General features: G+C 39.8%; 1 protein-coding gene across 4 annotated transcripts in view; it reads right to left on the bottom strand.

The window, feature by feature from the left end:
• Nucleotides 1–26,720, bottom strand: part of LOC149314349 (tetraspanin-4) — a 771,146-nt gene that overhangs the window by 469,112 nt on the left and 275,314 nt on the right. For all 4 annotated transcript variants that reach the window (XM_089520921.1, XM_089520920.1, XM_089520922.1 and 1 more), the window contains one exon: nt 17,854–17,924. In XM_089520921.1, the coding sequence (XP_089377047.1) occupies nt 17,854–17,924 (71 nt within the window). The remainder of the gene's footprint in view (nt 1–17,853; nt 17,925–26,720) is intronic.

Genomic DNA, 26,720 nt, shown 5'->3' with positions numbered 1-26,720 from the left:
ACATCATAACATAATAGCACAGCCTGTAATGGATTTGATACACTCTAAAATCCAAGACTCAAATGAGAAGATTTAAGGGCAGTCACCAGATATGGAGAAGCTGTCCTTCAGCCTCAGATTAATGCTAGCAGATTGGAAAGTAGTTAAAATTCAGACAGTAGGGAATGTCTAAGTGCCTGGTTGCTGAACCTTTAGGTTCTTTGAGTTCTTTGACATTAAATGAGAAGCTGGTGAAGGGAGAAGATTGCTGATTCTTACTCCACATTGTGCTATAACACCTTGAGGCCCATATCTTTTCCCCATCTGCTAGCATCGGAAAAACCTTTTTATCTGACCTCTGAATTTAATAGATTAAAGTGGGAAAAGCATAAGTTCTTTAAAATGTGATACATGGCTAGAAAAAATCTTTTTAGAACTATTATAAGTCAGGGTCACTTGACTATGGAGTGGCATAGTGTCTACTACATTTAGGGTTTAGATGTATTGAAACCAGGTGATAACAAGATGTTTTGATTTAAACTGTAACTCTAATCTTGAAGGGAGTTTTTTTGGTGGGGTGTACCTACTAATCAAATGTTTTTTTTAAAAATACTTTTTAAAAAAATCCTGATTTTTGTGCTTCTCAGAAAAGATTGAGGTTTTCAATACACGATTCACTCTTAGAGGTCAATACTGGCTACCTGGTTTACAAGCCATTTTCAAACACCCACTGTGCTTAATATTAATGCTTCTTCATCTCACTAGATCTTTGCTTATCAAAGTCTATACCAGGGACTCCTTGAGGTAAGCATGCAGGACTTCCTTGACAGGCAAGTTGATAAAGTCGGATGTTTCAGACACATTGTGATGGATGTGCGTACACCCAACAGAAAGTTCAACAGCTAATGTGGTGGAATAGCATCAAAAGAAGTCATAAAGCTGGTATCACCAAACCTGGCCTTTGCTTTTCTACACTTCTGGCTACATAGAGACGTTATGGCAGCCTTTTGTGGCTCTTAAATTTAGTGAAGCAGTGAAGCAGAAAGAACTGAGGAAGAACTGACATATTGACAACAAGGGCAGATCAGATGTTTCTTCTACAAAGCCCTCGGGAGACTTCTGCATCAGAAACTTTGGTCAGTACACTCTCTATTCCATCTAACATCACTGTAGAACAAATTTCAAGTTCATTTGGAGAACTCATTAGAAAACTGGGAATTGAATTTCCATGGTGATGGGGAAGATATTCTTGCATCATTAGTTATTTTGATGTAAAAGTAATCTATTAAAGTTGTGTATAAGTGAAAGCCCAGGGGGAAAGAAAGAGAAAAAAGTTTTCATCACACTGAGGAAGACTGTCATAGGAAATGAGAAGGTGTGGAAGAAGGGAGTTAGTCCAGTCAGTCAGTTTACCCTTAAATTAGGCAGATAACCTCAGGCTTTCAGACTCCAAAAGCTTAGTTTCTATGGTGTATCTCTCAAAGCTCTCCATTTTTCAGATTTAAAACTGGAACGTTACTATTAAAAAGAAAGGAAAAGGTTTCCCTTCAAATCAGCAGCACAGATTCTATGGCTAAATTTAAGCCACTTCCATGAGACAGGTACAATTTATATTCACATATAAGTCGATCTCATGTATAAAGGCAGGTTAGGGAGCCAAAATTGTGGATTTTGATATGACCCATGGATAGGTTGAGGGTAAAATTTAAGGGCATGGGGGAAAGGATTTAAAAGATGAAGCAAAGGAAAACAATGCCAAGGAACTTACAAATTCTGGCAGGCTGGATGGATGAGGAAGGACCTTTGGTAAATGGTGGCTGTATGATGTATGGAGAGGTGACCAGCCATGGGTGAGGCTAAAAACATGTACACATGTCAAAAGGGATGTAAAGACAAAGCCAAGTGATTACATTAGCAGTGTTTACAGCCTTTAAATTAACGTGGTAAGTCTGACTGATTTTAACCCAGAAAAGCTGACCAACAGACACAAATGTCTTATTCAAAGCGGTCAATCCTGGGAGAATATAAAAGAAGCACCAAGCCCCTCTACTCATTTAGTATTCTTTTGAGAAGAAGTGTCAAAGAGCCACAGTCGCCACCATTTTCCAGCCCAAACATTCAAAAGGTCAGAATTAGTGCTGCAGTTAAAAAAAAAAAAAGGGGGGGGTGTCAGTACTTCTTTTACGCTCTTCTGGGGCCGACTAAACTCTCACCTATCACCACTCTACTTAGAGAAGGGGATGGTTCCTTTTTAAAATAAGAATTATGATAAAGTACTTACATTGACCCATGGATAACCTGACCCAGGTTTTGGGGGTTGATTTTCTGACTAAAATGTCTCAACTTATACACGAGTATGTATGATATTTCCCATTCTGCTGAGAAAATCCAGCTAGCCCTGTTCACCTCTGTGTATAACACAGGCCTCCTAGCTTATGGGGCCAAGCTTCCAAATACACTCTTTTCTTTTCAAGCCATAACAAGTCTGTTCCTAAAGCTCTGTTATTTATTTCCCTTGTTACTCCTTGTGCTCCAATTCCTGTGGAGATTCTCTTCTCTCTCTGTACTTTCGTATTAAGCAAATAATAAAATGCACATTCCATCTCATCAGATACCTTTATAGTTTTTCCTATGCTGTATTCCCTGAAATTTTACTCAGCCATAAAACCCAACAAACCTCAGTCTATGCCATTTAAAAATGAAGACATAGACCAGTTCCCAAAAACCTTCTGGTTTCATAGACAAATCCAAAGAAGGAGGCAAGGAAGGTAATGTAGCAAAAGGTCAGCCTCTCCCCTTGCCCACACATATGCATGCAGACACTGCAAGAATAAGTTACTTCTACTACTAGTTTCACTCCAACAACTGAGGAGTTTTAGTTTGCATGCTTGCTTGCTGTATACATGAAAACTATTTTTATTTTTATAAAATACAAGACCGGTTCTTTCTTGGTGATGTCTGTTACTATGGCACTGCCTCTCATACAATGTGCATTTGGCTCCCTGACTGACTTATTTTAAAATGGGATCTACAGAACTGTTCGTTTACACCCATTTTCAACTGATCATGATTTTGATCTTTACTCTTAAACAGTAATTGTGATTTTAACTGACAGTTACTTTACTGTTGAGAATGAACTCTTTCTAGATAGCTACTATTTTGCTTTTTTGTTTATTTACATTTAACCTGTTCTGTGATATATTTATGCTATGATCCACCTTAAGAGGGCTGTTTAGACCCTAAAAGATGTGTATGTATCTGCATCTATATCTATACCTTTATCTATATTGGAAAGAACTAACAAATGGTTTTTTGTGGGTTTTTCGGGCTATGTGGCCGCATAGTCCGAAAAACCCACAAAAAACTATGGATGCTGGCCATGAAAGTCTTCACCTTCAAAATTAACAAATAATTGAACACAAATCCATTTCTACTACATCCATTTTTTGTATAGGTTGGGTCTCCCTTATCCAAAATGCTTGGGACTAGAGGTGTTTTAGATTTTGGATCATCATCATCATCATCATCATCATCATGGATTTTGGAATACCTGTATTTGCATTTATAAGGAGATCTTGCAGATGGGACCCAAGTCTAAACACAAAACCAATTTATATTTCATATACATCTACACACAGTCTAAAGGTAATTTTTTTACAATATTTTAAAATAATTTTATGCATGAAACAAAGTTTGTGTACATTCAAACCATAAGGAAGCAATGGTGTCAGAATCTCAGTCACTCATTTTAAAAGTTTTGTTTTTTGGAATATTTTTGATTTTAGAATTCCAGATAAGGCGGACTCAACCTGTATTTCTTTCACGATTCAGAATCAAAATACAGAATCAGACAAGAAATTGTAGGTTTCGTAAACAGAAGAGAAAAAGCACATTGTTACTTGAAGAAACATTTAATATGCTAACATATATCCAGTGGAAAAGAGGAGGAGGAAGACAGCAACAGAAATTAGGAGGGGGGAAAATGTAATAGCCCAAGGGCTTTATCAAGCTCAACAGGTAAATAGCAATTACATCTGGATAATAGTATCTTCAGGTGGGGCTTATCACATGATGTTGTCCTCTTCTGTTGTTCACCTGGTGGGAGACAGTTTGGAAAGTGTTTCTTTTCATTAATGCAAAAATCCATTAAAATGACCTCCTTTCTCGCTACTGTTCTGCTAACACTTTCAGTGCGATAATTCAATTCTGTTTTAATGCTGATTTTGGGCAATCAGTGGGCATGCTTTGGGAATGGCTTAGGTGCCCTGGCGATCAGCTAAGAAGGAGAAGGGGCAGAAATTTCAATTTGATTTCCTTTCAATTGGCAAAGTAACTGAGAATTTTTTAGACTTTTTTTCTCTGTAGAAAAAAAATGGCAAATGATTGCCCCTTCCAATTGGGGCTTGTGAAAGAAGCTGAGAAGGCAAAATTTTGATCACTGCCCCCAATAGAATAGCTCAGTTCCAGAGTCTCTCTCTCTCTCTCTCTCTCTCTCTCTCTCTCTCTCTCTCTCTCACACACACACACACACACACACACACACCTGGAAATGTAAGTGAAAAAGAGAAAAAAGTTTTACAGTTAAAAAAACCACATTTATTTCATTAGCCCTATTCTACCTGTATTTCATAGATTCCAATTCCAAAGAATTGGAAGATCCAAAAGAATATCCAGTCCAAATCCTCTTTTGCCATACAGGAATACATTATCAAAGCACTTCCAACATATGGCCATCCAGCCTCTGTTTAAAAAACTCCAAAGAAGGAGACTCCACCACTCTCCGAGGAAGTGTGTTCCACTGTCAAAGAGCTCTTATTGCCAGAAACTTCTTCCTAATGTTGAGGTGGAATCTCTTTTCTTGTGGCTTGCATCCACTGTTCAAGGTCCTATTCTCTGGAGCAGCAGAAAACAAGCTTGCTCCATCCTCAATGTGACCCTCTTCAAATACTTAAACAGGGCTATCATATCACCTCTTAACCGTCTCTTCTCCAAGCTAAACATACCCAAGTCCCTAATCCGCTCTTCATAGGGAATGGTTTCTTTTACCATTTTGGTCCCCCTCCTCTGGACATGTGACAGCTTGTCAATATCCTTCTTAAATTGTGGTGCCAGAACTGAATACAGTATTTCAGATGAGGTCTGACCAAAGCAGAACAGAGTGGAACTATTACTTTTTGTTGTTTAGAACTTCAGACTTGATTAATCACTCACAGATGAAAACCAGCAGCTAATTTAGTCTGAACTGTCTTGAATCAGAAAGCTCACACACACACACACACACACACACACACACACACACACAGAGAGAGAGAGAGAGAGAGAGAGAGAGAGAGAGGAAAAACAAGAAAGCAGGTCATTTTAAAATGTAAGACTCTTTTCATTTATATCACAGGCAGGGCATGAGTGTGTGTGTGACTGCAAAACTAGAAAAAGGAACAGGGATAATGCCTTGGAGGAAGTACTGGGTGGGCAATTTCAAGTCTTGTGTGTGACAAGCATTTAGTATAAATGAAGCTTGTATTTTGGGAAAGGTATGAAAGGAAAGAGAGCAATCCTGATCGTACAGTGTTTTTAGAATCAATGCTATTTTAGGAGGAGAAATGCCTGGTGGTATAAAACTCCAAAACAGAAAAGGAATAGATGTTGAAATAGGGTAAAATCTTACACACAAAAATGCATAACAATGAATGGAGCCAGTTCTTTTATGAGAACATGAACGATCAGTAGGGACTGGGGACTTGCTTTATCAAATAATCACATTGACAGCAATGTGTTGGAATAAATAAAGCCACAACTTTATTGGATACAGTTGAAAAGTCTTTGCTCCAGCATGAGTCTGGAGCCAAGCATCAGTTGATTTGTCGGCCAACTGATAAAACCTAACTTGAGATACCTGGAATGACATGTGTGGGGTGCCACATGGGCAGAAGTCACTGCATGGTTCTGCTATCACCTAGGAGTGGATGGAGCAACCTGCCCCCTAGCTGGGCATGACTCTGTAGGTCTCACCCCCATAAGGGAACTCCCAAAAGCATATGACAAGGCACATCTGCCCATCCTCCTTCCAACTGGATCTGGGTACCATGTTAAAACCACCCACAGCTGTGACAAAGTTTGGAAATTCTTTAATAAATGTTTACACAGTAAACATTCACATAATAGATCAGGTGTGTATGGGTGAAGTCCAAAAGAAATCTGGCTCTGTGAATGATGTGGAACAGTTCTGGGAGTGGACCAAAGTGAAGCCTATGCACAGGTTGCCTCTGGTCCTACCCACCAGCCATTCAGACACTCCAGATTGGCTGCCTCTCCTTCTCTTTCCCTTAGCCAGTGAAACTGTACAGATATTCCAGAAAAGAAGACAGTCAATGGCAAGGAAAATGGCACTTGACCCACCCCACAGCCATAACATGCGGTCAGTCGAAAAATGTCATTCATATAGCTACACAATCTGGTCCATGACCCAATACTTTTTCAGACATATCTATGCAAAACCAGGTGTTTTTCCCTCTGGGGCAATGGTGTATATACAGTACCATTACTTTTTGTTCTTCTTGTTTATGCTGTATCCACATACATGACAAAAATATTTCTGAAGGAGATCCTGGCTGTGTTTGTTTAAAACTTCATTTTAAAAAAAAACACTGTTCTGCTTACCCATTCTGCAATAAGATTGTTTCAACATGAACTCTCCTATGCCAATGTATCTTCATCCTGACACAGAAGGCAGGATGAAACTTCCAAGGCTCAGGCATGCATTCAAGGCAGTGCTAGCTGTATCTTCACTTGTCTAAAATGAAAGTTAAAAACCACTGGCGTAACAGCTTTTCCCTGGATGTCCCTCACATAGGTCAGGTCAATGTAATTTGCTTTCTTATTTTGTTTTATAGCACAGATGAGTGGAAAATATATTTCCAGATGATGGTAAAAACAGTAGCAACTTTTTCCCATTTCCTTGATGCCTTAGGATCTGATGGCACTACAAAAAGCCAATCAGTTTGTTAACCTGCAATAAGTAAAGGTAAGACTAGGAGGAGGGATATCCAGAAATCCCCCCAAAAGTTTTAAGACCTGAATGTATAACTAAGTGAAAATTGTCAAATATGTGATAATCAGGTCTGGAAAGTAATATATAAATATGAGACTCCTTTTGCATGTTTCTGAACTGATTTGGTTATGGCTGTTTCTAGGATTGTTCCTGTATGATCTATTCTGGATATATGAAAAAGCTTACGCCCCTAGGATTCCACTGGTGTGGAATCTATTACATGAATCCAAATCAGTCAGGGAATGACCATAAAGTAGGAGTACCTGTGCCAATGTAAACTGAAAATAAACCGCCAGTGTCATAATGCCTTTATACAAACTGTTCATGCCCAAAGATGAACAATTCTGCAGAGCTCAGATTCACTCAGTTTCTAATTTATCCATTGCTAGGCTGAGGACTTGGAGAGGGGAGGGTCTGCATGCACACATTTTCATGTGCATTTTTAAGACATGTACATTTTCTCCATTCCATCGCTGGCTAAAGTATTATTGTGTGAACTTTTCTGCAAACTTCATCACAAAACTTCAGCAACGTTAAGGCTCTCTCAAGGGTAAACTGTGTTCCAGTTTGGGCTTAAGTTTGTAAAGTACAAATTGGTAAATTTGGCTTGAAATGTGAACTCAACAACTTTTTCTCATACATCCTTAGGCATGATGCATGGATCTTGCTGTTTTTTCATAGATTTTTTTTAGTCACCTATGCAGGGAAAATAAAAAGCAAACAAGAAAAGCTGTTACTATTTTAGAACTTTCATCTCTCTCAACTTTGATTGCTCCATGGTGGCAAATGCACATTAGATACATGTGTTAACCTGACAAGTCTTACTTAATCTGATTCTTTCTTTCCCTATATATTGTCATCACAAGTATTGGCAACATTTTAAAATGCTAGAAGTACAAGAGTATACTTCTTTGCTCAAAATGGGACAGGAAACTTGACTGTTAGAGAGTTGCTGTCTCCCAGCATTTCAAGAGCACAATCTTATGCATATTTAATTGGATGTTTGACTCAGCATGCTCAGTGGAGTCCCCTCCAAGGAATTTAGAATTACAATCTAAATACCTCAAGATTAGCTGGTCCTCTGGTATTCTGTGTTGAGAACTGCAAAGCATGAAGCCTACCATAGCCAAGACCTATTCCTGTCCAACATATTTTTTTTTTCTCTAATGGAGATTTTACAAGTTATTCGTAGTTAATTGAAACAAATCAAATGACAAGACCCAACAGTACTTCTCACTTATAATATTTCACTCTTTAGGGCAGCAGTAAAACAAAGCCTGTATACCAAAGCAGATAAATCCAATAATAATGTAGCACACTAATAATAAGCTCCTTGTGGAAACAAACATAAATCTCATGGGTCTTTGCTACTTGGTCTGCAATATGAAGCACACTAGAGGGGCTCACTTCTTACTTCAAGCATGGAAGTGGGCAGATTAAACATGGATGAATGCACATATACACTGGACAGCCCTAGCACCTGGTATGATTACTTGCCTAGTATCTGGTACAACTGCTCTAAGGATGAGGCAACTATACAAATACTTTTTGTATTTTGTATTTGGAATCAATCTAGCATGTACAAAACATAAGACAACCATTCATTCCTATTGGTTGAATCTATGTGCAGAGTTGCAATGCTGATCAAGTGCACATCAATTTCTTATTAGAAGTCATTAAGGAAAGAAATTGAAATAAGCTATCAGTATCATAAGACCTTTATAAAAATGTATGATGTTGACAAGTTGGAATATTCTGCATGGACAGTTCTGGTCACTGAGCCTCAAAAGAGATACTGTTGAATTGGAAAGGTATAGAAAAGGTGATGAAGAGATTGGCGGAAGTATTATAATGTCTAGAACTCTTTGGTGTAGAAGAGAAAGTCAAGTAAAGGCCTTATGTGTATAATGTGTATAAAGCTGAATTAGAGCCTCCCCACCCCACCCCACAGTACACATACTGTAGTTTCAATATGAAATTCATTAACACAAAATGTAGTGATGATCACCAGTTGGATAGTTTTAAGATGGATTAAACAAATTCATGAAGGATGTCTAATAGTTACTTACCAAGATGGTTGTTTTACTATTTCCAATGCTAGAAGCTTAATTATTTGGAACAACAGTTTTCACAGAATAAACTAGTGAGGGTGGCATTGCACTTATAACTCTGTTTGTTGGTCCCCTATGGGCACCTGGATGGACATGGGGTGAATGGAATCCTGGAGCAGACAAGCTTTTAGCCTGAATAAATAGAATAATAACAACAACAACAACAACAACAACAACAACAAATTTATTTGTATCTTCCCGCCTCTCCCGATTGGATCGAGGCGGGATCACAGTAGAGTTTAAAAATACAATTACAGCATTACAATATTATTACCACACAAGTTAAAAACCAGAATTAAAAGCATAAAATCAACAATCATGAAATGAATATGGCCCCCTTTACGTTCTTATATTGGCACAGATCTCATATACATTCAGTTAACCACTTAAAACAAATGCTAAATATAGATGACATGAGAATAAGTTCACCTGTTCAGGAAGCCAACAGCAGTATTTGTATACTTATAGACAAATTAATGTTATTACATATACACAACAAGTGGCCCAGAGCTCAGATAGAGGGGATTACCTAAAGTCACAGGGAATTTATGACAGATAGATGGGGCAGGTAGGACTAGACCAGATTTTGTTTTTTAGCCATTCATATTTTATGCTAGCTGTATTTGTTTAAACCAGTGATGTAAGGTGCCTTGGGCTTCATACTGGGAGAAAGATGGGACATTAGATGGACAGATACATCATAGTGTTTAGAAGCACTATGACTACAATCCAGTCTTCCTTCAGCATAATGTAAATATCTGCAAATAGAGATATGCTGCATGAGCACTAGGCAAACCCCAGGCAGAATAGCAACACTACACAACACATGTCAATGACTGGGTGCTGTTGTGAAACGAGCATTGTGTAATATGCACCCACAATGTACAAAATGCAATTCATAAACACAATGTGCAATGCTGCTCTATGCACAACTCCACTTCTGCCACTCTCAGCAGAATATTTTTGTTGCACAATGGCAAATAATTCACCCTATGTGCACAGCCCAACTTTTGCATGCATATGTTACTAACAGAATGCCAGCCTGCATGTGAAACATGACACAGATCACAGTAAGACCATCTGCTGAAAGTACAACATAACATGGTAGATGTACAACTTTGGTTTTTGTAGTTCTTTTACAGAGGAAGAAAATTTTATGGCTGCTATTATTTTGTTCTTTTTTGCACCCAGTTTACACAAGATATTACCATCACCTTGCAAATTACTACAAATCACTGATCTCCGCCAATGAGAAGTGCCCTCAGCATTTGTTCTCCACCTTCAACACTTTGCTTAAACCTCCCTCTCCTCCTGTCTCTTCTTCATTCTCTCCAAATTACTTTACTAATTATTTCGTCTCAAAGATCATCACTATTCATTCTGAGATAGTCCCTCCTGATTCTTCTTCTGCTCATAATCTTCTATCGCCCTCACCTAAACAATTTTCTGTGTTTCCTCCTGCTTTTCTGGATGAACTCTACACTTCTGAACTCTTCCAAACTTGCAACTTGTTCTCTTGATCCAATTCCTACTTGTCTTCTAATTTCCATAGCTCCCTCTCTTCTGCCCTCGCTTCTCCATATCTTCAATCTCTCTCTCTCTACAGGCTCCTTCCCGTCGGACTTCAAACATGCTCTCATTTCCCCAATTCTGAAAAAAACTTCTCTTAACCCCTCCCCTTTGTCTAGCTATCGCCCGATTTATCTTCTTCCCTTTCTTTCTAAAGTATTTATTCTCGCTGTCTTGAGTTTCTTGAAGCCAACTCCATCCTCGATCCCTTTCAGTCTGGTTTCCGCCCAAGGCATTCTACAGAGACAGCTCTCACTGAGATCTCGAATGACCTTTTACAGGCCAAGGCTAATGGCCTTTACTCTGTTCTCATCCTTCTAGATCTGTCTGCAGCCTTTGACACCGTTGATCATTGCCTTCTAATTGATATACTTTCTGACCTTGGGTTTTCAGACTCTGTTCTCTACTGGTTTAGATCTTATTTGTCAGGCAGATCTTTTGCAGTGGTCACAGGTGGTCAGACTTCATCCTCTGTTCCCTTATCTGTTGGAGTTCCCCAGGGCTCTGTTCTGGGCCCCCTTCTGTTTTCTCTCTACACACTGTCCTTAGGAAAACTCATTAGCTCTTTTGGTTTTTCCTACCATCTGTATGTCGATGACATCCAGTTGTATCTTTCCGCCCCTGACCTTTCTCCAAGGCTTGAACAGCAAGTTTCGTTTTGCCTCACAGCTATCTGGCAGTGGATGTGCCATCGGCTTTGAGGCTCAACATGTCCAAGACGGAGCTTCTTGTCTTTCCTCCTAAGTCCACCCTTCAACACTCCTTTTCTATCTCTGTGGACAACATTTCTATTCAACCAGTCCAGCAAGCCCGCAGTCTTGGTTTTATCTTTGATTCTTCTCTGTTGTGTATCCCTCAGATCCAGACCACAGCCAAGGCTTGTAGATTCTTTTTGTACAATATTGCAAAAATCCAACCATATCTTTCCACCTCTACTGCCAAGATCCTGGTCCATGCCCTAGTGATCTCACGACTTGATTACTGTAACGTCCTCCTGACTGGGCTTCCTCTTTCTCACCTCCGTCCTTTAATTTCTGTCCAGCATTCAGCTGCTTGCATTATCACATCCGCCCACCACTCTGACCACCTCTCTCCTGTGTTGGCATCTCTTCACTGGCTCCCTCTCCCTTTCCGCATTCAGTATAAGCTCCTGCTGTCGATGTTTAAAGCCTTCCATGGGCTGGCCCCTCCTTACTTATCAGACCTTATTTCTCCTCACCTTCCCACTAGGGCCCTCCGTTCTGGTAGTCAAGGTCTGCTGTCCCAGCCCAGGGTTTCCTCTGCCCCATCTCAGATTCGTCCCTTTTCACTCGCTGCCCCTCACTCCTGGAACCTTCTTCCCCTGCGAGCAAGGGCCATCACTTCTTTAACCAGCTTCAAAACGGAGTTGAAGACCATCCTGTTCAGAGAAGCGTTCCCAGGCATTGCATAATTGTCACTTGCTATTTGATGTTCTTTTGTTTTCTGTTTTTTTTTAATCATTTCCTGTATTGCTATGTATTTATATGTATTATCCTACTAGAGAGGCAGGCTAGCTCCATCAGGCCTCCCTGGTAGAAGATTAACCATCCATTAAGAAGCCAAGTCTTCCCTCCAGTCCATCTCCCTTGGTCCAGACCTCGAAGGTAGAGTAGAACTGCTGGCCCTCATCCCCTTCCCCACCACCACTCCCTTCTCCTTTTGTATCATGTCTTTTTAGATTGTAAGCCTGAGGGCAGGGAACTGTCTAATTATAAAGATTGTATGTACAGCGCTGTGTAAATTTACAGCGCTTTATAAATAAAGGTTAATAATAATAATAATAATAATAATAATAAATTGTTGCTGTTGTTGCCACATGCCATAAAGCTGACTTCACCGTGTAGCAACTGTATGAATGACAGACCTAAAAAAGGTCCTACTATTAACTAAGATGTCACAAACTCAGGGCTGCAGTTCCATTATTTAATCTACATATCAGCTTGTATACCTGACATATTTTACATGTTTGTGAAATCACTTTCCAGAATGCAGTATTTCCAGTTTTTGTTTTAAAATTGCAAACTGGGCTGAACTGGGCAGCATCTTTGATTGGGCTTTGGCATGTGGCTTACTTACAGAGTGTAAAGAAGATAGAAAAAGGAGGTGGAGAAGAGGAAAGGCGCTACTATGGTTGGGCAGGGAACCATCTGTGCACAGCATTTGAAACTGGCATAGTGACAAATGGATTGCACAGGAAACCTTCAGCATGGAATCACCCTTAATAGGTGATTAATGGGTGGTATATCCACCCAAATTGGACATATGCCTGTAGAGTCACAGCACAAATTGAATCATATACTCAGTAACAGGTGTAAACCTAGTCACAGCCCACTGCACAAGCAGTGGCAAACCAACTGAACTGGCCCTTTATTAAACAACCAATAGTGCATTTATTATAATGCAAAACAGGAAAGCATGAAGCAATGCATTCTTAACACAAAACCATTAGTTCTAATGTTAAAATCTTTTACTGGCTTTTGTAAATAATGCACTGTTTTTATCATAAAGTGGAACAAATTCCAGTTCTACATGGAAAGCCTCTGCTCTTGATTAAACAGGAGCAAGGGAAATTTTAACTCCATCCTTCTCATAATCAAAGCTATTATTCCTATCTTCTGTGAAAAAATACCGGACTTTAAATTAGCCCTGACAATAATAATATCTTACCACTAATGAAGTTATTGTGCACATGGATGGAACAAATTTCTGAGTAAGTGCTGGGTTTCACATTTTCAAATATGGAGGAATAAAACTTTTATTTTATTTGGCACTTATTGTTCTCAGAAATCCTAGAGATAAGTTGCAGGTGAAACTTCAACCCATCATACCACCTGCTAGCTAAAGCCTTATTCAAATAGCTGCAGAAGGCAGAATGTTTCTCCTCTCCCATTTCCTTGCAGGATATTTCTGACTTGTTTTCCTCAACTGTTCTTCTTGTGAGCTGGTACCATGGACTCTGCTCATGACAGGATCTCAGAATCATGCTCCTCCACCCTTAGCCTTGGAGGTTCCTAGGGTTGAGCCATTACACTTACCAGCAGCACCATCTCATTCTTCTTCAAAGTAGCTCTATGGACTTGTGCCAGAAGGTCAGTGGCACAACACTACAGTGATGATTAGCCCTAAAGAGTACATCATTTAGTAGTCCCTTAGGTAACCGTTTCCAGAAGTAGCTACCAGTAGGGTCTGGTCACAACCACTATTACCCCAGCAATCTTCTGGTTGAGCTGTCAAGTTATGAATGGACAGGGATGACAGGGTAGGCACTCACTGGGTGCAGGTAGAAATACTAATTATTACCATCATCACCATAATATAGTAGCAAACGTGTTTGCACCCAGCACAGCACAAGTATAGTAAAAGCCTGAAGCTTTCTACCATTTTTCATTCCAACACAGTGATTAACCAACACTCAGATAACATTGTGGTTTCTTCCCTTGACCATTAGACAATTTCCCCTTGCCCCAGGAATGGAAGTCCCAGAGATACTCATGACAGAAGTGATCCATAAAACAGCATCAAACTTATTTCACCTTGCAGATCCATCTTCCTGAAAATATCAGAGACCCTATACAGGAACAGAGATATAATGGTGACTCTTTGTGTGTGTGTGTGTGTGTGTGTGCGCGCACACACACACACACACACAATCCTCCCCATGGATTCCTTCAGCATGCATGCCTATAACCATCCCCACCCCCATGTGTCTCTTCTCCCTTTCTTGTTGACAGCCCAGTTCACATTCTGTACACTAAGCATGTAATGAATGACAGGATGGAGGGATCTACAATCTCACTTGACAGCAGCGATCAATAAGTAGTGAAATCCTCACCAGAAAGTTGCTTTTCTTCCTGGCTACATAAGCAACAGAAACCTCAGTTCTGAAGGTGAAATACTGAATAGAGAGGACACCAAAATCTGCAAGCAGCAATCTATTATTGGACATAGGCTTTCTCAGCCACATATTTGACTTTGCATCCTTGAATCCTCTGCATCCCTTGAATTCATCCCTATATAGGAATGATTCTGCAGGCATCAAATATTTAACCCATATATTTATCACACATACTCAAGTACTCATTGAAACAATAGCCTCTAAGGCAAGGCTGGGAATTTTCATCATCTAGATGGATTTTCCCTACAACCTTTGTCAGCCAAGAGAGGCATTATAGTTGCTCCACTCCTGTTGATGCCTTCACCCAATCTCTTCCCTTGCATGCTATGAAACAGCATGGGATTCCCATTTCATCCACATAGGCTGGAGGAGAGGGAGAGTAGTGTGATCAGGGAAGAAGCTATGCAGAAAATGGTGTGATTGTATCAACCTTGGCAGCCACAGGGCTAGTAAAGAAGCATTTTCCAGGCTGTGACCTGGCACACACAAAATATAAAGCTAACTCTTGGTTTTTCATCTGCAGCTCCTTTCACCTTCTCACCTTTTGTAAGTTGCACCCACAAAAAATTCCTCAGAAGTGATCAAATCTTCATGAGATGTTAATATGTTTATGAGCTGAGTGTTTGACACAATGTCTGTGTCCTACCTAGCAGCGCTGGCTTTCTAATAACTAAGAATTTAAATTGCAAATATGGCAATTAACAGCAATTCAATGCAACAAGGGAAAACACAGGAGATTTTCTACTCCCAAACACAGACTGCTTTACAACATACTGAATGTAATGCGGCTCTTCTGGATTGCATTAATTTGAAATACATAGCACTTCACATGAAGTGGACTTTGTAAGACACAGCCAGATTTAAAGTGTGTGTTATGTAATAAGCATGCTTAGCACTTGCAGAGACCTTTCTTCTTTTGTGTACTTTACAAACATTAGCTAATTCATCCATGTCGCCCCCTGGAAAGGTATGTAAAAGGCAAACTGCTTGACTGCAGCAGTGGATACTCTCTCAGGGGTTATGTACAACCTGGGCTATAGGAAAGATTTGCTGTGTTAGCAGCAAGTCTGGAAGCACAATTTATACAAGGTTACAAAGCACCAATGCAAGCAGACACAGCCATTCAGGAAGGCTTCTTTTTTTGTGACAGGAAGGATACATGGAAGACATAAAGCAATGGTTGAATCACTGCCAAGTGTTTAATCTATACTGCAGAGGCTGGCACAAGATCTAGAGAGTGATAACAAGAACACCTAACAAAGGAGTGGGACAAGATAATGTAAGGAGGAAAAACATCCAATCCAAAGTTGAGGTAAAGGAAAATCTTCTGTTCCCAAATAAGGTACCCTCCTCTATTTGACTATTATGACAAATTTACCACGTTATACCCACAAAAGAATAAATCCTCCAAGACTTGGAATTGAGAGACATACTGTACCATGTTACTACTGAGCAATGGTGAGGACCAGAGGCCTTGATCAAATAGAAGGAGAAGGATGTTACCTTTGAGTGGGTTTGGAGTGACCCAAGCTGTCTGTTTGGGACCCTTGAGAAAGGTGTCATGACATGAGCTAGATCAGTGGTACTCATATTTTTTACTCTTGGGACCCCCTGCCCATGCTTTACATTTACCTGAGTACATCACATGCCACCACTGGTCATAGTATATGAATACAAACATTTTGTTTACTTAGTATGTATTTTCATTCACACATTCATCTATATTCATGTTTTAACATTTTATAATGAAATTATATCATTCAAATTAGAACAGGTTTATTTAAGAAAATTTATTATTATTATTATTATTATTATTATTATTATTCAAAACCATACACATTAAAACTATACACCACCCCCATGATGTTCTTTAAAAACTTTCTCTTTTAAATGCCTATCTAAAAAAAAGCCTTAGCCTGCCGGTGGAAGGATAACGAAGAGGAGACCATTCTCACCTCCTTAGGACTAGAGTTCCAGAGTCTAGGGGCAGCCACCAAGAAGGCCCTCTCTCATGTCTCCACCAGCCAAGCTTGCTATGGTGATGGAACTGAGAAAAGGGCCTCTCCTGAAGACCTTAGAGCTCAGGCTGGTTCATTTAACATGTATGCATAAATTTTACACATTAAAAAGTGTGGAGGCAGAAGAGGGATCAGGGTCTCCAACTCCCCCTTGAGCAACTCTCATGCCTCCCCCTTCCTGGAGGTTCTGCTCCACAGTTTGAGACCCACTGAGCTAGGCTTTCTTGCATCCTGTAACTTGGTGAGAACCAAGGCACCTTCTTCTTTCCCCCTATTTAATAGAGTGGTGATCAGCTGTTTAAGCATTTTGGTCCTTGGATCTCACACTTTTGTGGAAGGCAAAAGCATTGTTATTTTAAAAGACAAAACCAAAATAAGCCTCTATTAAGTGTAATGTTGAGGCATAAATTTGAAATATAACATTTAAACACTTTAAACACTAAAAAGCCAAGGAACTATTTTTTTAAAAAAAACAACCTAACAATTCCTGCCTTGAACAACCTGTAAGGTGGTCTTAACTCATAAGATAGTAAAAGAAAATCAAACTCCTTACAAAATTGAGAGGACCCCTGGAAACTGCATGGTCCTCGTGGTCTCTTCCAATTCTATGATTCTATGATTCTATGAAATGTGGTATTTGAGCATTTGTCGCAGTGAATTTACTAGCGCTCTTACAAGTGATATAAGTGATATAAGAGCACAGCTGTATTTCTAAGTTATGCATACTACAAAAAAGTTCTACCCTGTCCAGGAAAATGCTGTCCAGCTGTTTTTCTTCCATGCTTTTTCTCACTTCTTTTCATAGTGAACAGTAAATAAAATAATGATAACATTTCTTCCTGCAGCCTATTTCCTTGCTTGACTTTCTTTTCCAGTGATGATGACAAAAGTCCCTTTCTTTTAAACAACTACTCTACCATATTCTGTTTCCAGGCTATGACCTAAAATCACATGTTAGAATAGCTTTGCACTTCTTTTATGAGTAGATCTGGACAACAAACTCCCACTGGAAACATACAGGAAAAGTATCTGGCTTGTCTCTAGTGATTCCTCAACAATTCCCAAAGAATTCATAACAGAAGCCCATACCAGAACATCACACAGACAGAGAATAGCTTTCTCCACCTTCTTAAGAAACACTGTTATGGCGGCAAAATAATATAATAAAGCTTTTTTATAGCATTGATATAACTTTAATAATTAAGTAAATACCTGATTTGTGGTTATGCCAAACTAGATCAATGCTACTCAGGAGCTGACAGAGTCTGCTGGGTTCAAGAAGTCTGAAAAAGAAAATAGAATCCAAATTCATTGACCTGCTAATTAGAAAGTATGTCTATCAGCATAACAAGAATGTTATTCACTCATACTTCAAATTGTTATGACACTGAGGTATGTTAACCCAAAGAACATCTTCCATGTGACCATATGCCAGACAACTCAAATATAAATTTCAGTAATCTCATTAACATTTATTTCTAGGTAAGTGTATTCTGAGATTCATAATTCCAAATATAAACACCTAAAAGTTATCACCATTGATTTTTCTGAATAAATCAAGGGATCTTTAATCTGAGCCAGGGATTAGAACTTGAATTTAGATTCATAGAGTTGGAAGGAACCACATAGGCCACTGAGTTCGACTCCCTGCTCAGTGCAAGAACTGGATTATCCCCCAGCAGGTAGTTGTCCAGCCTCTTTTTAAAGATATCCAGAGAAAGAGGCCCCACCACCTCTTTAGGTAATTGGTTTCCATTGCCAAACTTGAAATATATGGCCCGTTACAAACGGGCGTAAAGGACATCCTCAGGATGTACTAGGGTTAGGAAAGGGCGTGCTTTACGCACGGCCCTAACCCTAGTACGTCCTGAGGACATACAAAATGTCGGTGCCTGTTCTCCACGGGCGCTGCCATCTTGACGTCATGCAGCGGAAGTGACACCGCGAGTGCGCGACTAGCGACTCACGGTGCCATTTCCAGGCGCAAAAAGAAGCACCATTTTGGCGCTTCTTTTTTGCGGCACCGGGGAGCCTCACAGTTTGGCCGCTGGGGCTCCTCGGCACCGTTAATGACACCAGCGGCAGACCGCCGCTTTCAGGCGGTCTGTAACACACCTATCTTCCTTTAACTTCATACCATTAGACCTGATCCTACCCTCTAGGGCAATAGAAAACCTGCACCCTCCTCTCTGTGACAGCCCTTGAGATATTTAAGGAATACAACTCTACCTCTCCTCAGTCTTCTCTTCACTAGGCTGTTCATGTCCATCTCCCTGAACCCTTTCTCATATGCTTCTTACCATCCTTGTTGCCCTTCTCTGAGCCTGCTCCAACCATGTTAAGTGAATAACATACTAGCTACGCTTACAATGTTATTGCACACCTTTGGAGAGAGACTCTGACAAAGAGCTGTAGAGATTTTCCATAAATAAATAAATAAATAAATAAATAAATAAATAAATAAGACACAGTTCCTAATTATTCTGAAATAATTTTTTCTGCTGTCATCTTAAAATTGGAACAGATTGCCACTGGCTTAAAGGTTGTGCCCTCTCTCTCAGAAACATACATTTCCCTCTTTTTAATTATGTCCAGTCTGAGGAAAAATAATTCTCTGTATCTCAAAGCCCCACATTTCATGCTGTGAACTTTTATCCTGTTAAAGTTATTATTTTACTATCCTTGTCCTTGATGAGGTTTTCTTTTGGGGAGGAGGGAGGTTGTGCTGTTCTTGAGACCTCTGATCCATTTTGTATTAGTGGTAGAAGTTTATCAGTTAACCACATTTTCAACTTACAGATGGAAGAGTTAAAGAGAAATAATTCTGCTCATTTGCATCAACAATATATAAATGCTACACTGTTGGGGGTGAAGTGCACATGTCTTGGTTGTGCAATAGTTAAAGGAAATGTATTTTGATTACACTTTTTGCCTTCAAAATTTCTGACAATTCAAATGTAGCTAAGAATTTGGTAGTGGGAATGGATGAGTGTGATTTTTTCACTATTTGGAAAATTGTGTATTCAAAGGCATGAGGGAAATGAAAGTATAAGCAAGTTCCACAAGTGTTATTTCATGCTTAATGCTATGCACATCAATAAAACAAGACATATATAACATTTATTGAGATCTGTTACAAATCTCACATTCTTCAAAATTCCCCAGCCACCACTGACTACTGTTGTCACTGTTGCCCCCTTCAATAACATTTATGAACTTTTAGCTTTGCACTAGGCTTTTTTAAAAAAATGAATAAAATCAACTGAGTAGAATCATATAAACGTTGTACTAAGTTGGGAAATGACAATAAAAAAGAGAGAGTGACTCTGTAGAGTTCCTTTCAAGCACAAGAAAGGGGCAAAGCAAGTGCCTATGAAAACAAACTAATGTTGGAGAGAAAGCAACTACTGAGACACTACAGGCATTTCTAAGTAGAAGGGTGTTACTTTGATTCTTCTAGAACAGGGGTTCCCAACCTGGGGTGCCCCCCCATGGGATGTGAGATGGAATTTCAGGATGCACAACAAAGAGTGCCTTGTGTCCTTGTATGTCAACTCACGAGTCATCACTCAGTTGTTTCTGAATAAATTAGAATCTTGTAAGTTTAGTTTTGTTCACCCACAGTATTGTGTGTGGTTCAATTAAAAATGTGCATAGGCAAAGACAGAACCTGATGCTCAGCTACAAAGTAGGGAATCCTGCCAAGCTGAGCACCCAGATCTTTGGTAGCACAGGAGGCTAAACTCTTCCCCCTTCATTATTACCTATTTCACCAAACCCAGTCATCCACTGAGGAGCTTTCACTCTTCCTAAATGACTGGGGCTGGGGGTGCACCAAAGGAGGATCTTAGACCATTCTCTATCTGACCCCAAAGCACATCTAGGAGACATGCAAGCATTCCAGTTGAATGTCAGAGTGTATCTACACTGTTGAAACAATTCAGTTTGACACCACTTTTAGGGCTGTAGCTCCATGCTATGGAATTGTGGATTTTAAAAGTGTTTTTAGCCTTCTCTGCCAAAGAGTACTGATGCCTGACAAAACTACAAATCCCAGGGTTCTGTAGGATGGAGCCATGGCAGTTAAAGTGGTGTCAACCTGCATTATTTCTATAGTGTAGATGCACCCTCAGTCCTGGGAGGTTGGGGATGAGCAACTGGATACCACACCTCCAAGCATTTGGAACCAAACATTTACCAAGGAGTCTCATGTGCAGATTAGTTGTGCATTGGTTTGGAAATAGTGCCACAGCCTGGAGGAGATTTAAGGTGCTCTCATTTCTTCAGAGTTCAGAAAATACACTCATTCTTTGAGCAGCTATATATGTTCTGCTGAAGGAACTGCAGAAGGCAGAAAGGACTATAGGACTCCAAACTGTGTTTTGTTTGAAGTGCTCCAGAGTCCTTAATGCCAGAGGGTCATGCCTGTGATTGATATGAGTTTGCCTTACCTCTGCCACAGATTATTTGCATGGCCATATGCAAGAGGTAATTGCTCAGCTTCACTTGCTCAACTATCTCATGAAAGTCCTGGGCACCTACCTCATAAGATGATGCAAAGACAATCATACTGATAATTCAGCAATACAAAAGACATATAGTAGTAGTGCTGGTGGTGGTGGTGGTGGTATTGCCAGTGCATCTTAGAAAGATGTACCAATCTTGTTTAGGAATTAAATCATAAGAAAATTGAATAATATGGATCATTGTACTGTAAAAAAAAATGCCATGATACCATGGAAACATTTCCTTTAATCGCAGCAGAATAAGTGAGGTATCTCCTGGCCTATCTACCTGAATACATTGCTAATGCAGATAGGAAATACATTTTAACCAAATATATATAAAAATAATCTGGTACACTGTCCAGTACATTGTATGCTAGCATTCACATTGCTGTTTAGAGAATTAAGCTAGTGTGATTGAAGTCATCAATAATGGACTATTAGAGTTCCATCTAATCCTCAAAGACAAGATACTTAAAGGCTAAGGGCCTGTCTGAAGCTCCACTAAAGTGGCTTAACTCTTTCAGGACAGAGTGCCTCAACAAAACATTGTGTTGCTTCAAACTTCACAGAATTCAGCTCAAAAAGCAGTCTAAAAGGATAACTTCAAATCTGAGTTTCAACCAATAAATTTAGATTGCTTGCAGTGTGTTGCATTCAAATCCATAACCTCGACACAACAAAGAAAATATTCCAGAAGTGCTGTCATTTCTACCTTTTGCAAAAGAGTTCCTACTGAGCTGGTCCTATGAAGGTCTCAATAATAGTATTAGATCAAGAAATAATGGCAGCTATGAATATTCTCAGATTAGGATGAATGAAGACAGAGGAAGAAATCCATTAGGGAGATGATTGATATGAAAGGAAGACTAATAGACTGAAGAGATCTTTACAAAGCATGGAGGAAATCACACTGAATAATTTCCTTCACATTGTAACCATGTAAGGAATTCACAGTGTCTCAGAAGCACCACAAAAGGAAACACAAGCTCACTTTTAGAGAATACACTGTCAGTTACAAACTCCTTTGAGAGGGCTTGTTTCTGGGGGAAATGAGAGTACAACTCTTTACCACAACTACCCTGAAAACTGTCCAAAGTCAATTTAGGGCAGATATGCCCTTCTGTCAAAAGAGAGCCATGCCAGCAAGGAGCATATCGATCACAGATACACAGACCTGAGAGATGTATCTCTCAAAAGGAGTGTGGGAATAATGTTCCTGTCCAAGGGATGCCCCCAAAATGTTTCAAGATTCCTTTGACTAGCACATCTTGTCAGTACAAAATCTCTCTTGACATTTCAACCTCAGTTTGTTGTTGTGTGTCTTGAAATCTTATGGTGACCATAAGGAAAACCTATCATGGGTTTTTCTTGGCAAGATTTATTCAGAGGGTTGCCCTTGCCTTCCCATGAGGCTGAGAGAGTGTGACTTGCCCAACATCACATATTGGGTTTCCATGGCCAACTGGGGATTCGAACCCTGGTCTCCAGAGTCATAGTCCAACACTGAAACAACTACACCACACTCACTCCTCATTGTAACTTAGGGACCTGGTATACAAATCGTCCAGGCACTCTTGATCTTTTCAGTGGTTCAAAGAGCTGCAACATACTATCTATCTAAACACTCTCAAAGTGACAGGAAACAAGTGTGTTGCAGATGCTGCACACATAACTGCAAATCCTGGCCTTTTTTAAGATTAAAGATTGTATTCTCCTTAAATGTTGAGGGAATACTGGTTGTTTAATTTTTATTTTTATTTGATTTTTCAATTACAATTTTCCTTACCTTATAAATATGAGATAAAATAAGTCAACTCCTTCTTTCTCTCCCCCTCTCCCTTTCAATCCTGCATCTTAAATAATGAACTTGAATCTAGATCACTATGAGTCACTATATGCATAAATCTTCTTCAAAGTACTGACTAGTGGGTTACATTCAAAATACAGTTTTCTAAAAGTATGCTTTTGAATTGAGAGACCAAAGTATAGTTTGAGTCGAGTTTACATGACTAACACTGATAATAAAAGCCTTCCAAATTTCTTCATGTATGTCCTCCTTGATTTCTCCTCTTGCTAATCAAACTGTGTATGATAACTTTTCTAACAGTGGACCATACTCGAGTTGTCCTAGACATTCAAGTATTTTCCATAATTTCACCATATCAAACCTTACAGCACTTAATAAAAGTACTATAAGGAAGGTCTTTCTTTGGCAATCTTTGGGCCTGAACAGACAGGCCAAAATCAAACTGCTTCGGGTCACTTTGGATGTATGCTGCTTAAATGATACATGCATCCTAAGAGGCTGGAAGCTGCGCCAAAGCCACACTCCAGTCCTAAGGACTGGAGTGCTGCTTTGGTCCAGATTCTGGCCTCTTAAGATGTGTGTGTCATTTAAACAGCATATCTTAAATGTGACCCAAAGCAGCTTTATTTTGGCCTGTCTGTTCAGGCCCTTTCATTTCAATTTTTGAATACAGTATGAGCAATAAAGCCCCTCTATAGTATATTGTTTGAGCTAATATTATACTTATAAAATTTAATATTTTCTCCTGCAAATTTGCAATTTGAACACTCATTAGCCACATGTGTTACTAGGATCCTTTCCAGCATAGCTTTGAAACATCCTTTTTAATTTTATGTCAGTTTAAATCAGTGGTTCCAAAAGTGGGCAACACACACATATCCCGGCGGTGATAGAAAGATCCAGGGGGGCAGTGAAGGGGAAAAGGAGCAATAAGGGGACGGTGAAGGAAAAAGGGGGTGCTGTGGGCCTTCAGTTAAAGTATTGATGTGCAAGAAAGACAAGGGGAACCAGTGGTCTTTAGGAGCATGGTAGGGATGAAAGTTCCATGAAACTTCTTTCTTTTCAAAGTCCCTTAAAACCATCATGAAGTCTCTCTCCATGTAATGATATCTGCTGCTCTTCACCTGCCCATGCAAGCTCACTCTTTTAGCCACATCTTTCACTAGTAATTTTGGGAAACTGTTATGAAGATTGGGTTCAAGGCATCATTTCTGTTGCTTGGAGCAGCACCATTTTGGGACAGACTGACTGATTGGAGCAAGGAGTTAGAGTTTGCGGCAGTGGGGAAACAGCAGCAACAAAAAGAAGCTATCAAGTTTGAGATCCTGCTTAAGCTTTGCATGTTCCAGCCTGCTCTTACATTCTTTCGTGGGACAGACTGAGAGAAGAGCTCTCCAATTTAGAGCATGTAGCCTCTGTAAACCCACTATACACACACTGGCTGCTCCTCTCTTTGCCCCAATAAAGAAGGATTGAGAGTCCTTCCTCACTAGGAAGAAGCTTTTCCTTTTGGCTTAGGGTGAAAACAGACAGCCCGGAAGGGGCAGCTTGATGCCTCCCCTTTGATCGCCAGATTGGGGGCCCGACAACCACACATCACAGCCCCAATCCAGCTTTTTGCCAGTGCAAAAAGAAGTGGCATAAAGCCACTTCTTTTTGAGCTGGTAAAAAGCTGGCTTTTCTGCTGCCACAGCAGCTTTGCAACGCTCCTGTGGCATGCAGCGTATGAACACCGCACTGCTGGAGCACTGCAAAGCTACCCACCATGTGGTTGTGTGGGTACCTTCATGGCAGCTTCCTGCCAGCTTGGGGGCGTTCATTGTCTAAACTACATCCCCCTGAGCCTCCAGGAAGCTGCCGCAAAGGGGCCATCTGTTTTGCCCCTTAGTCATCTTGGGAGCAGCAATCAAGCAGCTGGCTGAGCAGGGACCAAAAACTGGCCCACAGTGGCCTTTGCCACAAGGCCAGAATGGGTGAGAGGCTTCTCTTTCACTGTTCCACCAGCTGCACGGTTGCTGCTACGAGAGTGACTAGCAGCAAAGGGAGTAGCGGCCAAGAAGCCAATCTAGCAGTGACTAAGAAGCCTCTTGCCTGTACCAGCCTTTACCGTAAGGCTGGCACAGGCAAGTGTCTTGGTTGTTACTCAGCCAGCTGCTCAGTTGCTGTTCCCAAGCATTACAAATGCAAGTGTTCGGCACACCAAGGTATCTGGGTGCAAAGCCAGGAGCACCCAAAAGTAGTTGTTTTAAATTTCCAGTAGAACAGTAGACTTAATATCAAGGAATAGTCATTGGAGGGCTGCTAGGGTTGTCTTCCAAGAGAAAAGAGGTGGGGGAGAGTTTGGGGACCACTGGTTTAAATGGATATCAGTATCATTTATAAATAACTTTTAATAGTGGATTGTTGAATGCTCATTTCACCATTTGTGCAAATTAATTCATTAATATAAAGCATCCATGGTGGAACCACATGGATGAGTCTGAAGACAGCTGTGAACATTTCCCTCCCTGTAAAACTATAAAAGACACTTATAGTAGAAGTACACCTTAATATTGTCCACTGAAGTCATGTCACAGACCAACTTTAGAAGTTGCACACATTTTGGCAATGAATCAATATATTCTCATTGGCAATAACACAAGCTGTACTGTTTATGAGTGATACAAGCTATCAGAGATAAGACAATCACCGCTACTTTGAAAAGTATCTGAGAAATCAAACACATTTTAAATTTTCATCCAGCAATCAAACTGAAAAATTCATTCATGCCTGCAAAAATATTAAACTGTAGACTTTCCTCTCTGAAGCAATTTCAAAAGTCTCATTAATTACACTGAGCTTAATGGAAGCCATAATGTAATTAGTAATGATTGCTGCTCACCAGTATACTTTGGTAAAGACATTTTGAGTTGTAACTTGATAAATTGCCTGATGAATTTTGCAAAACCTAATTACTAAACTATTAAGAATCTAAACACAAAACCACTAGCCAAAGCTATAGAGTTTACACCACTAGAGAGTAATCAGAAGAGACTAATCAGGCCTACATTAAATGAGCTGGATGAAATGCTGAGGCACTCATATTTCAACAGACATCATTAACATTTATTATAGTATATAGAAATCTCAATAAAAAACAAGCATTTTGTTGTGGTAAACTATAGAGTACCATAAAATTATATCATAACTTTTAAAAGAATCCAATGGATGACCTTCAGTGATATGAGTTAATAATCCACATTTCATTATTAAGCAAATTAGAAGAGATTATACTTAAGAACAAACATGACATGATGGAAAGTGTCAACTGGGATTTTTGCTAGGGGAAATCCACAGATCAGAAACAGATTGAAGGCCAGGAAGTGGATTGTACAGACTAAAGGCTTTTCCACAATCGGTTTAACGATTTCTTATAGTGCTTCCCCCCTCCCCCCAGCAAGCTGCTGCTATCCCAAACTGGTGTAGTTTGCTGTCCATAGTATTTCAGTTTCATCTGCCCTTGACCAAGTTTGGATACAAGGTTTAACAACAGTGTAGCTTTATATGTATGAGCCTGCTTCCCCCTCCATTATTCTTCTTCAGAGTGGCTGCAAGGAACGGATCTGAAGCACTTACTTCCATTTTCAACCACATCAGGCAGTGTATTTTAACATCCATACCAAAAACTGCAGTTATACCAAGGATGGGCAATTTTCCAGTGTTGGAGGAGCACAATGCCCTCCCACATCAACTTTTGCGAATCCTTCCAATGTTTCCATCAAAAA

This window comes from Sceloporus occidentalis, unplaced genomic scaffold (assembly GCF_023333645.1).
Source record: "Sceloporus occidentalis isolate IW3139 unplaced genomic scaffold, rSceOcc1.0.p SCAF_4, whole genome shotgun sequence".
NCBI lineage: Eukaryota > Metazoa > Chordata > Lepidosauria > Squamata > Phrynosomatidae > Sceloporus > Sceloporus occidentalis.
This window is presented reverse-complemented; position numbering and strand designations above follow the sequence as displayed.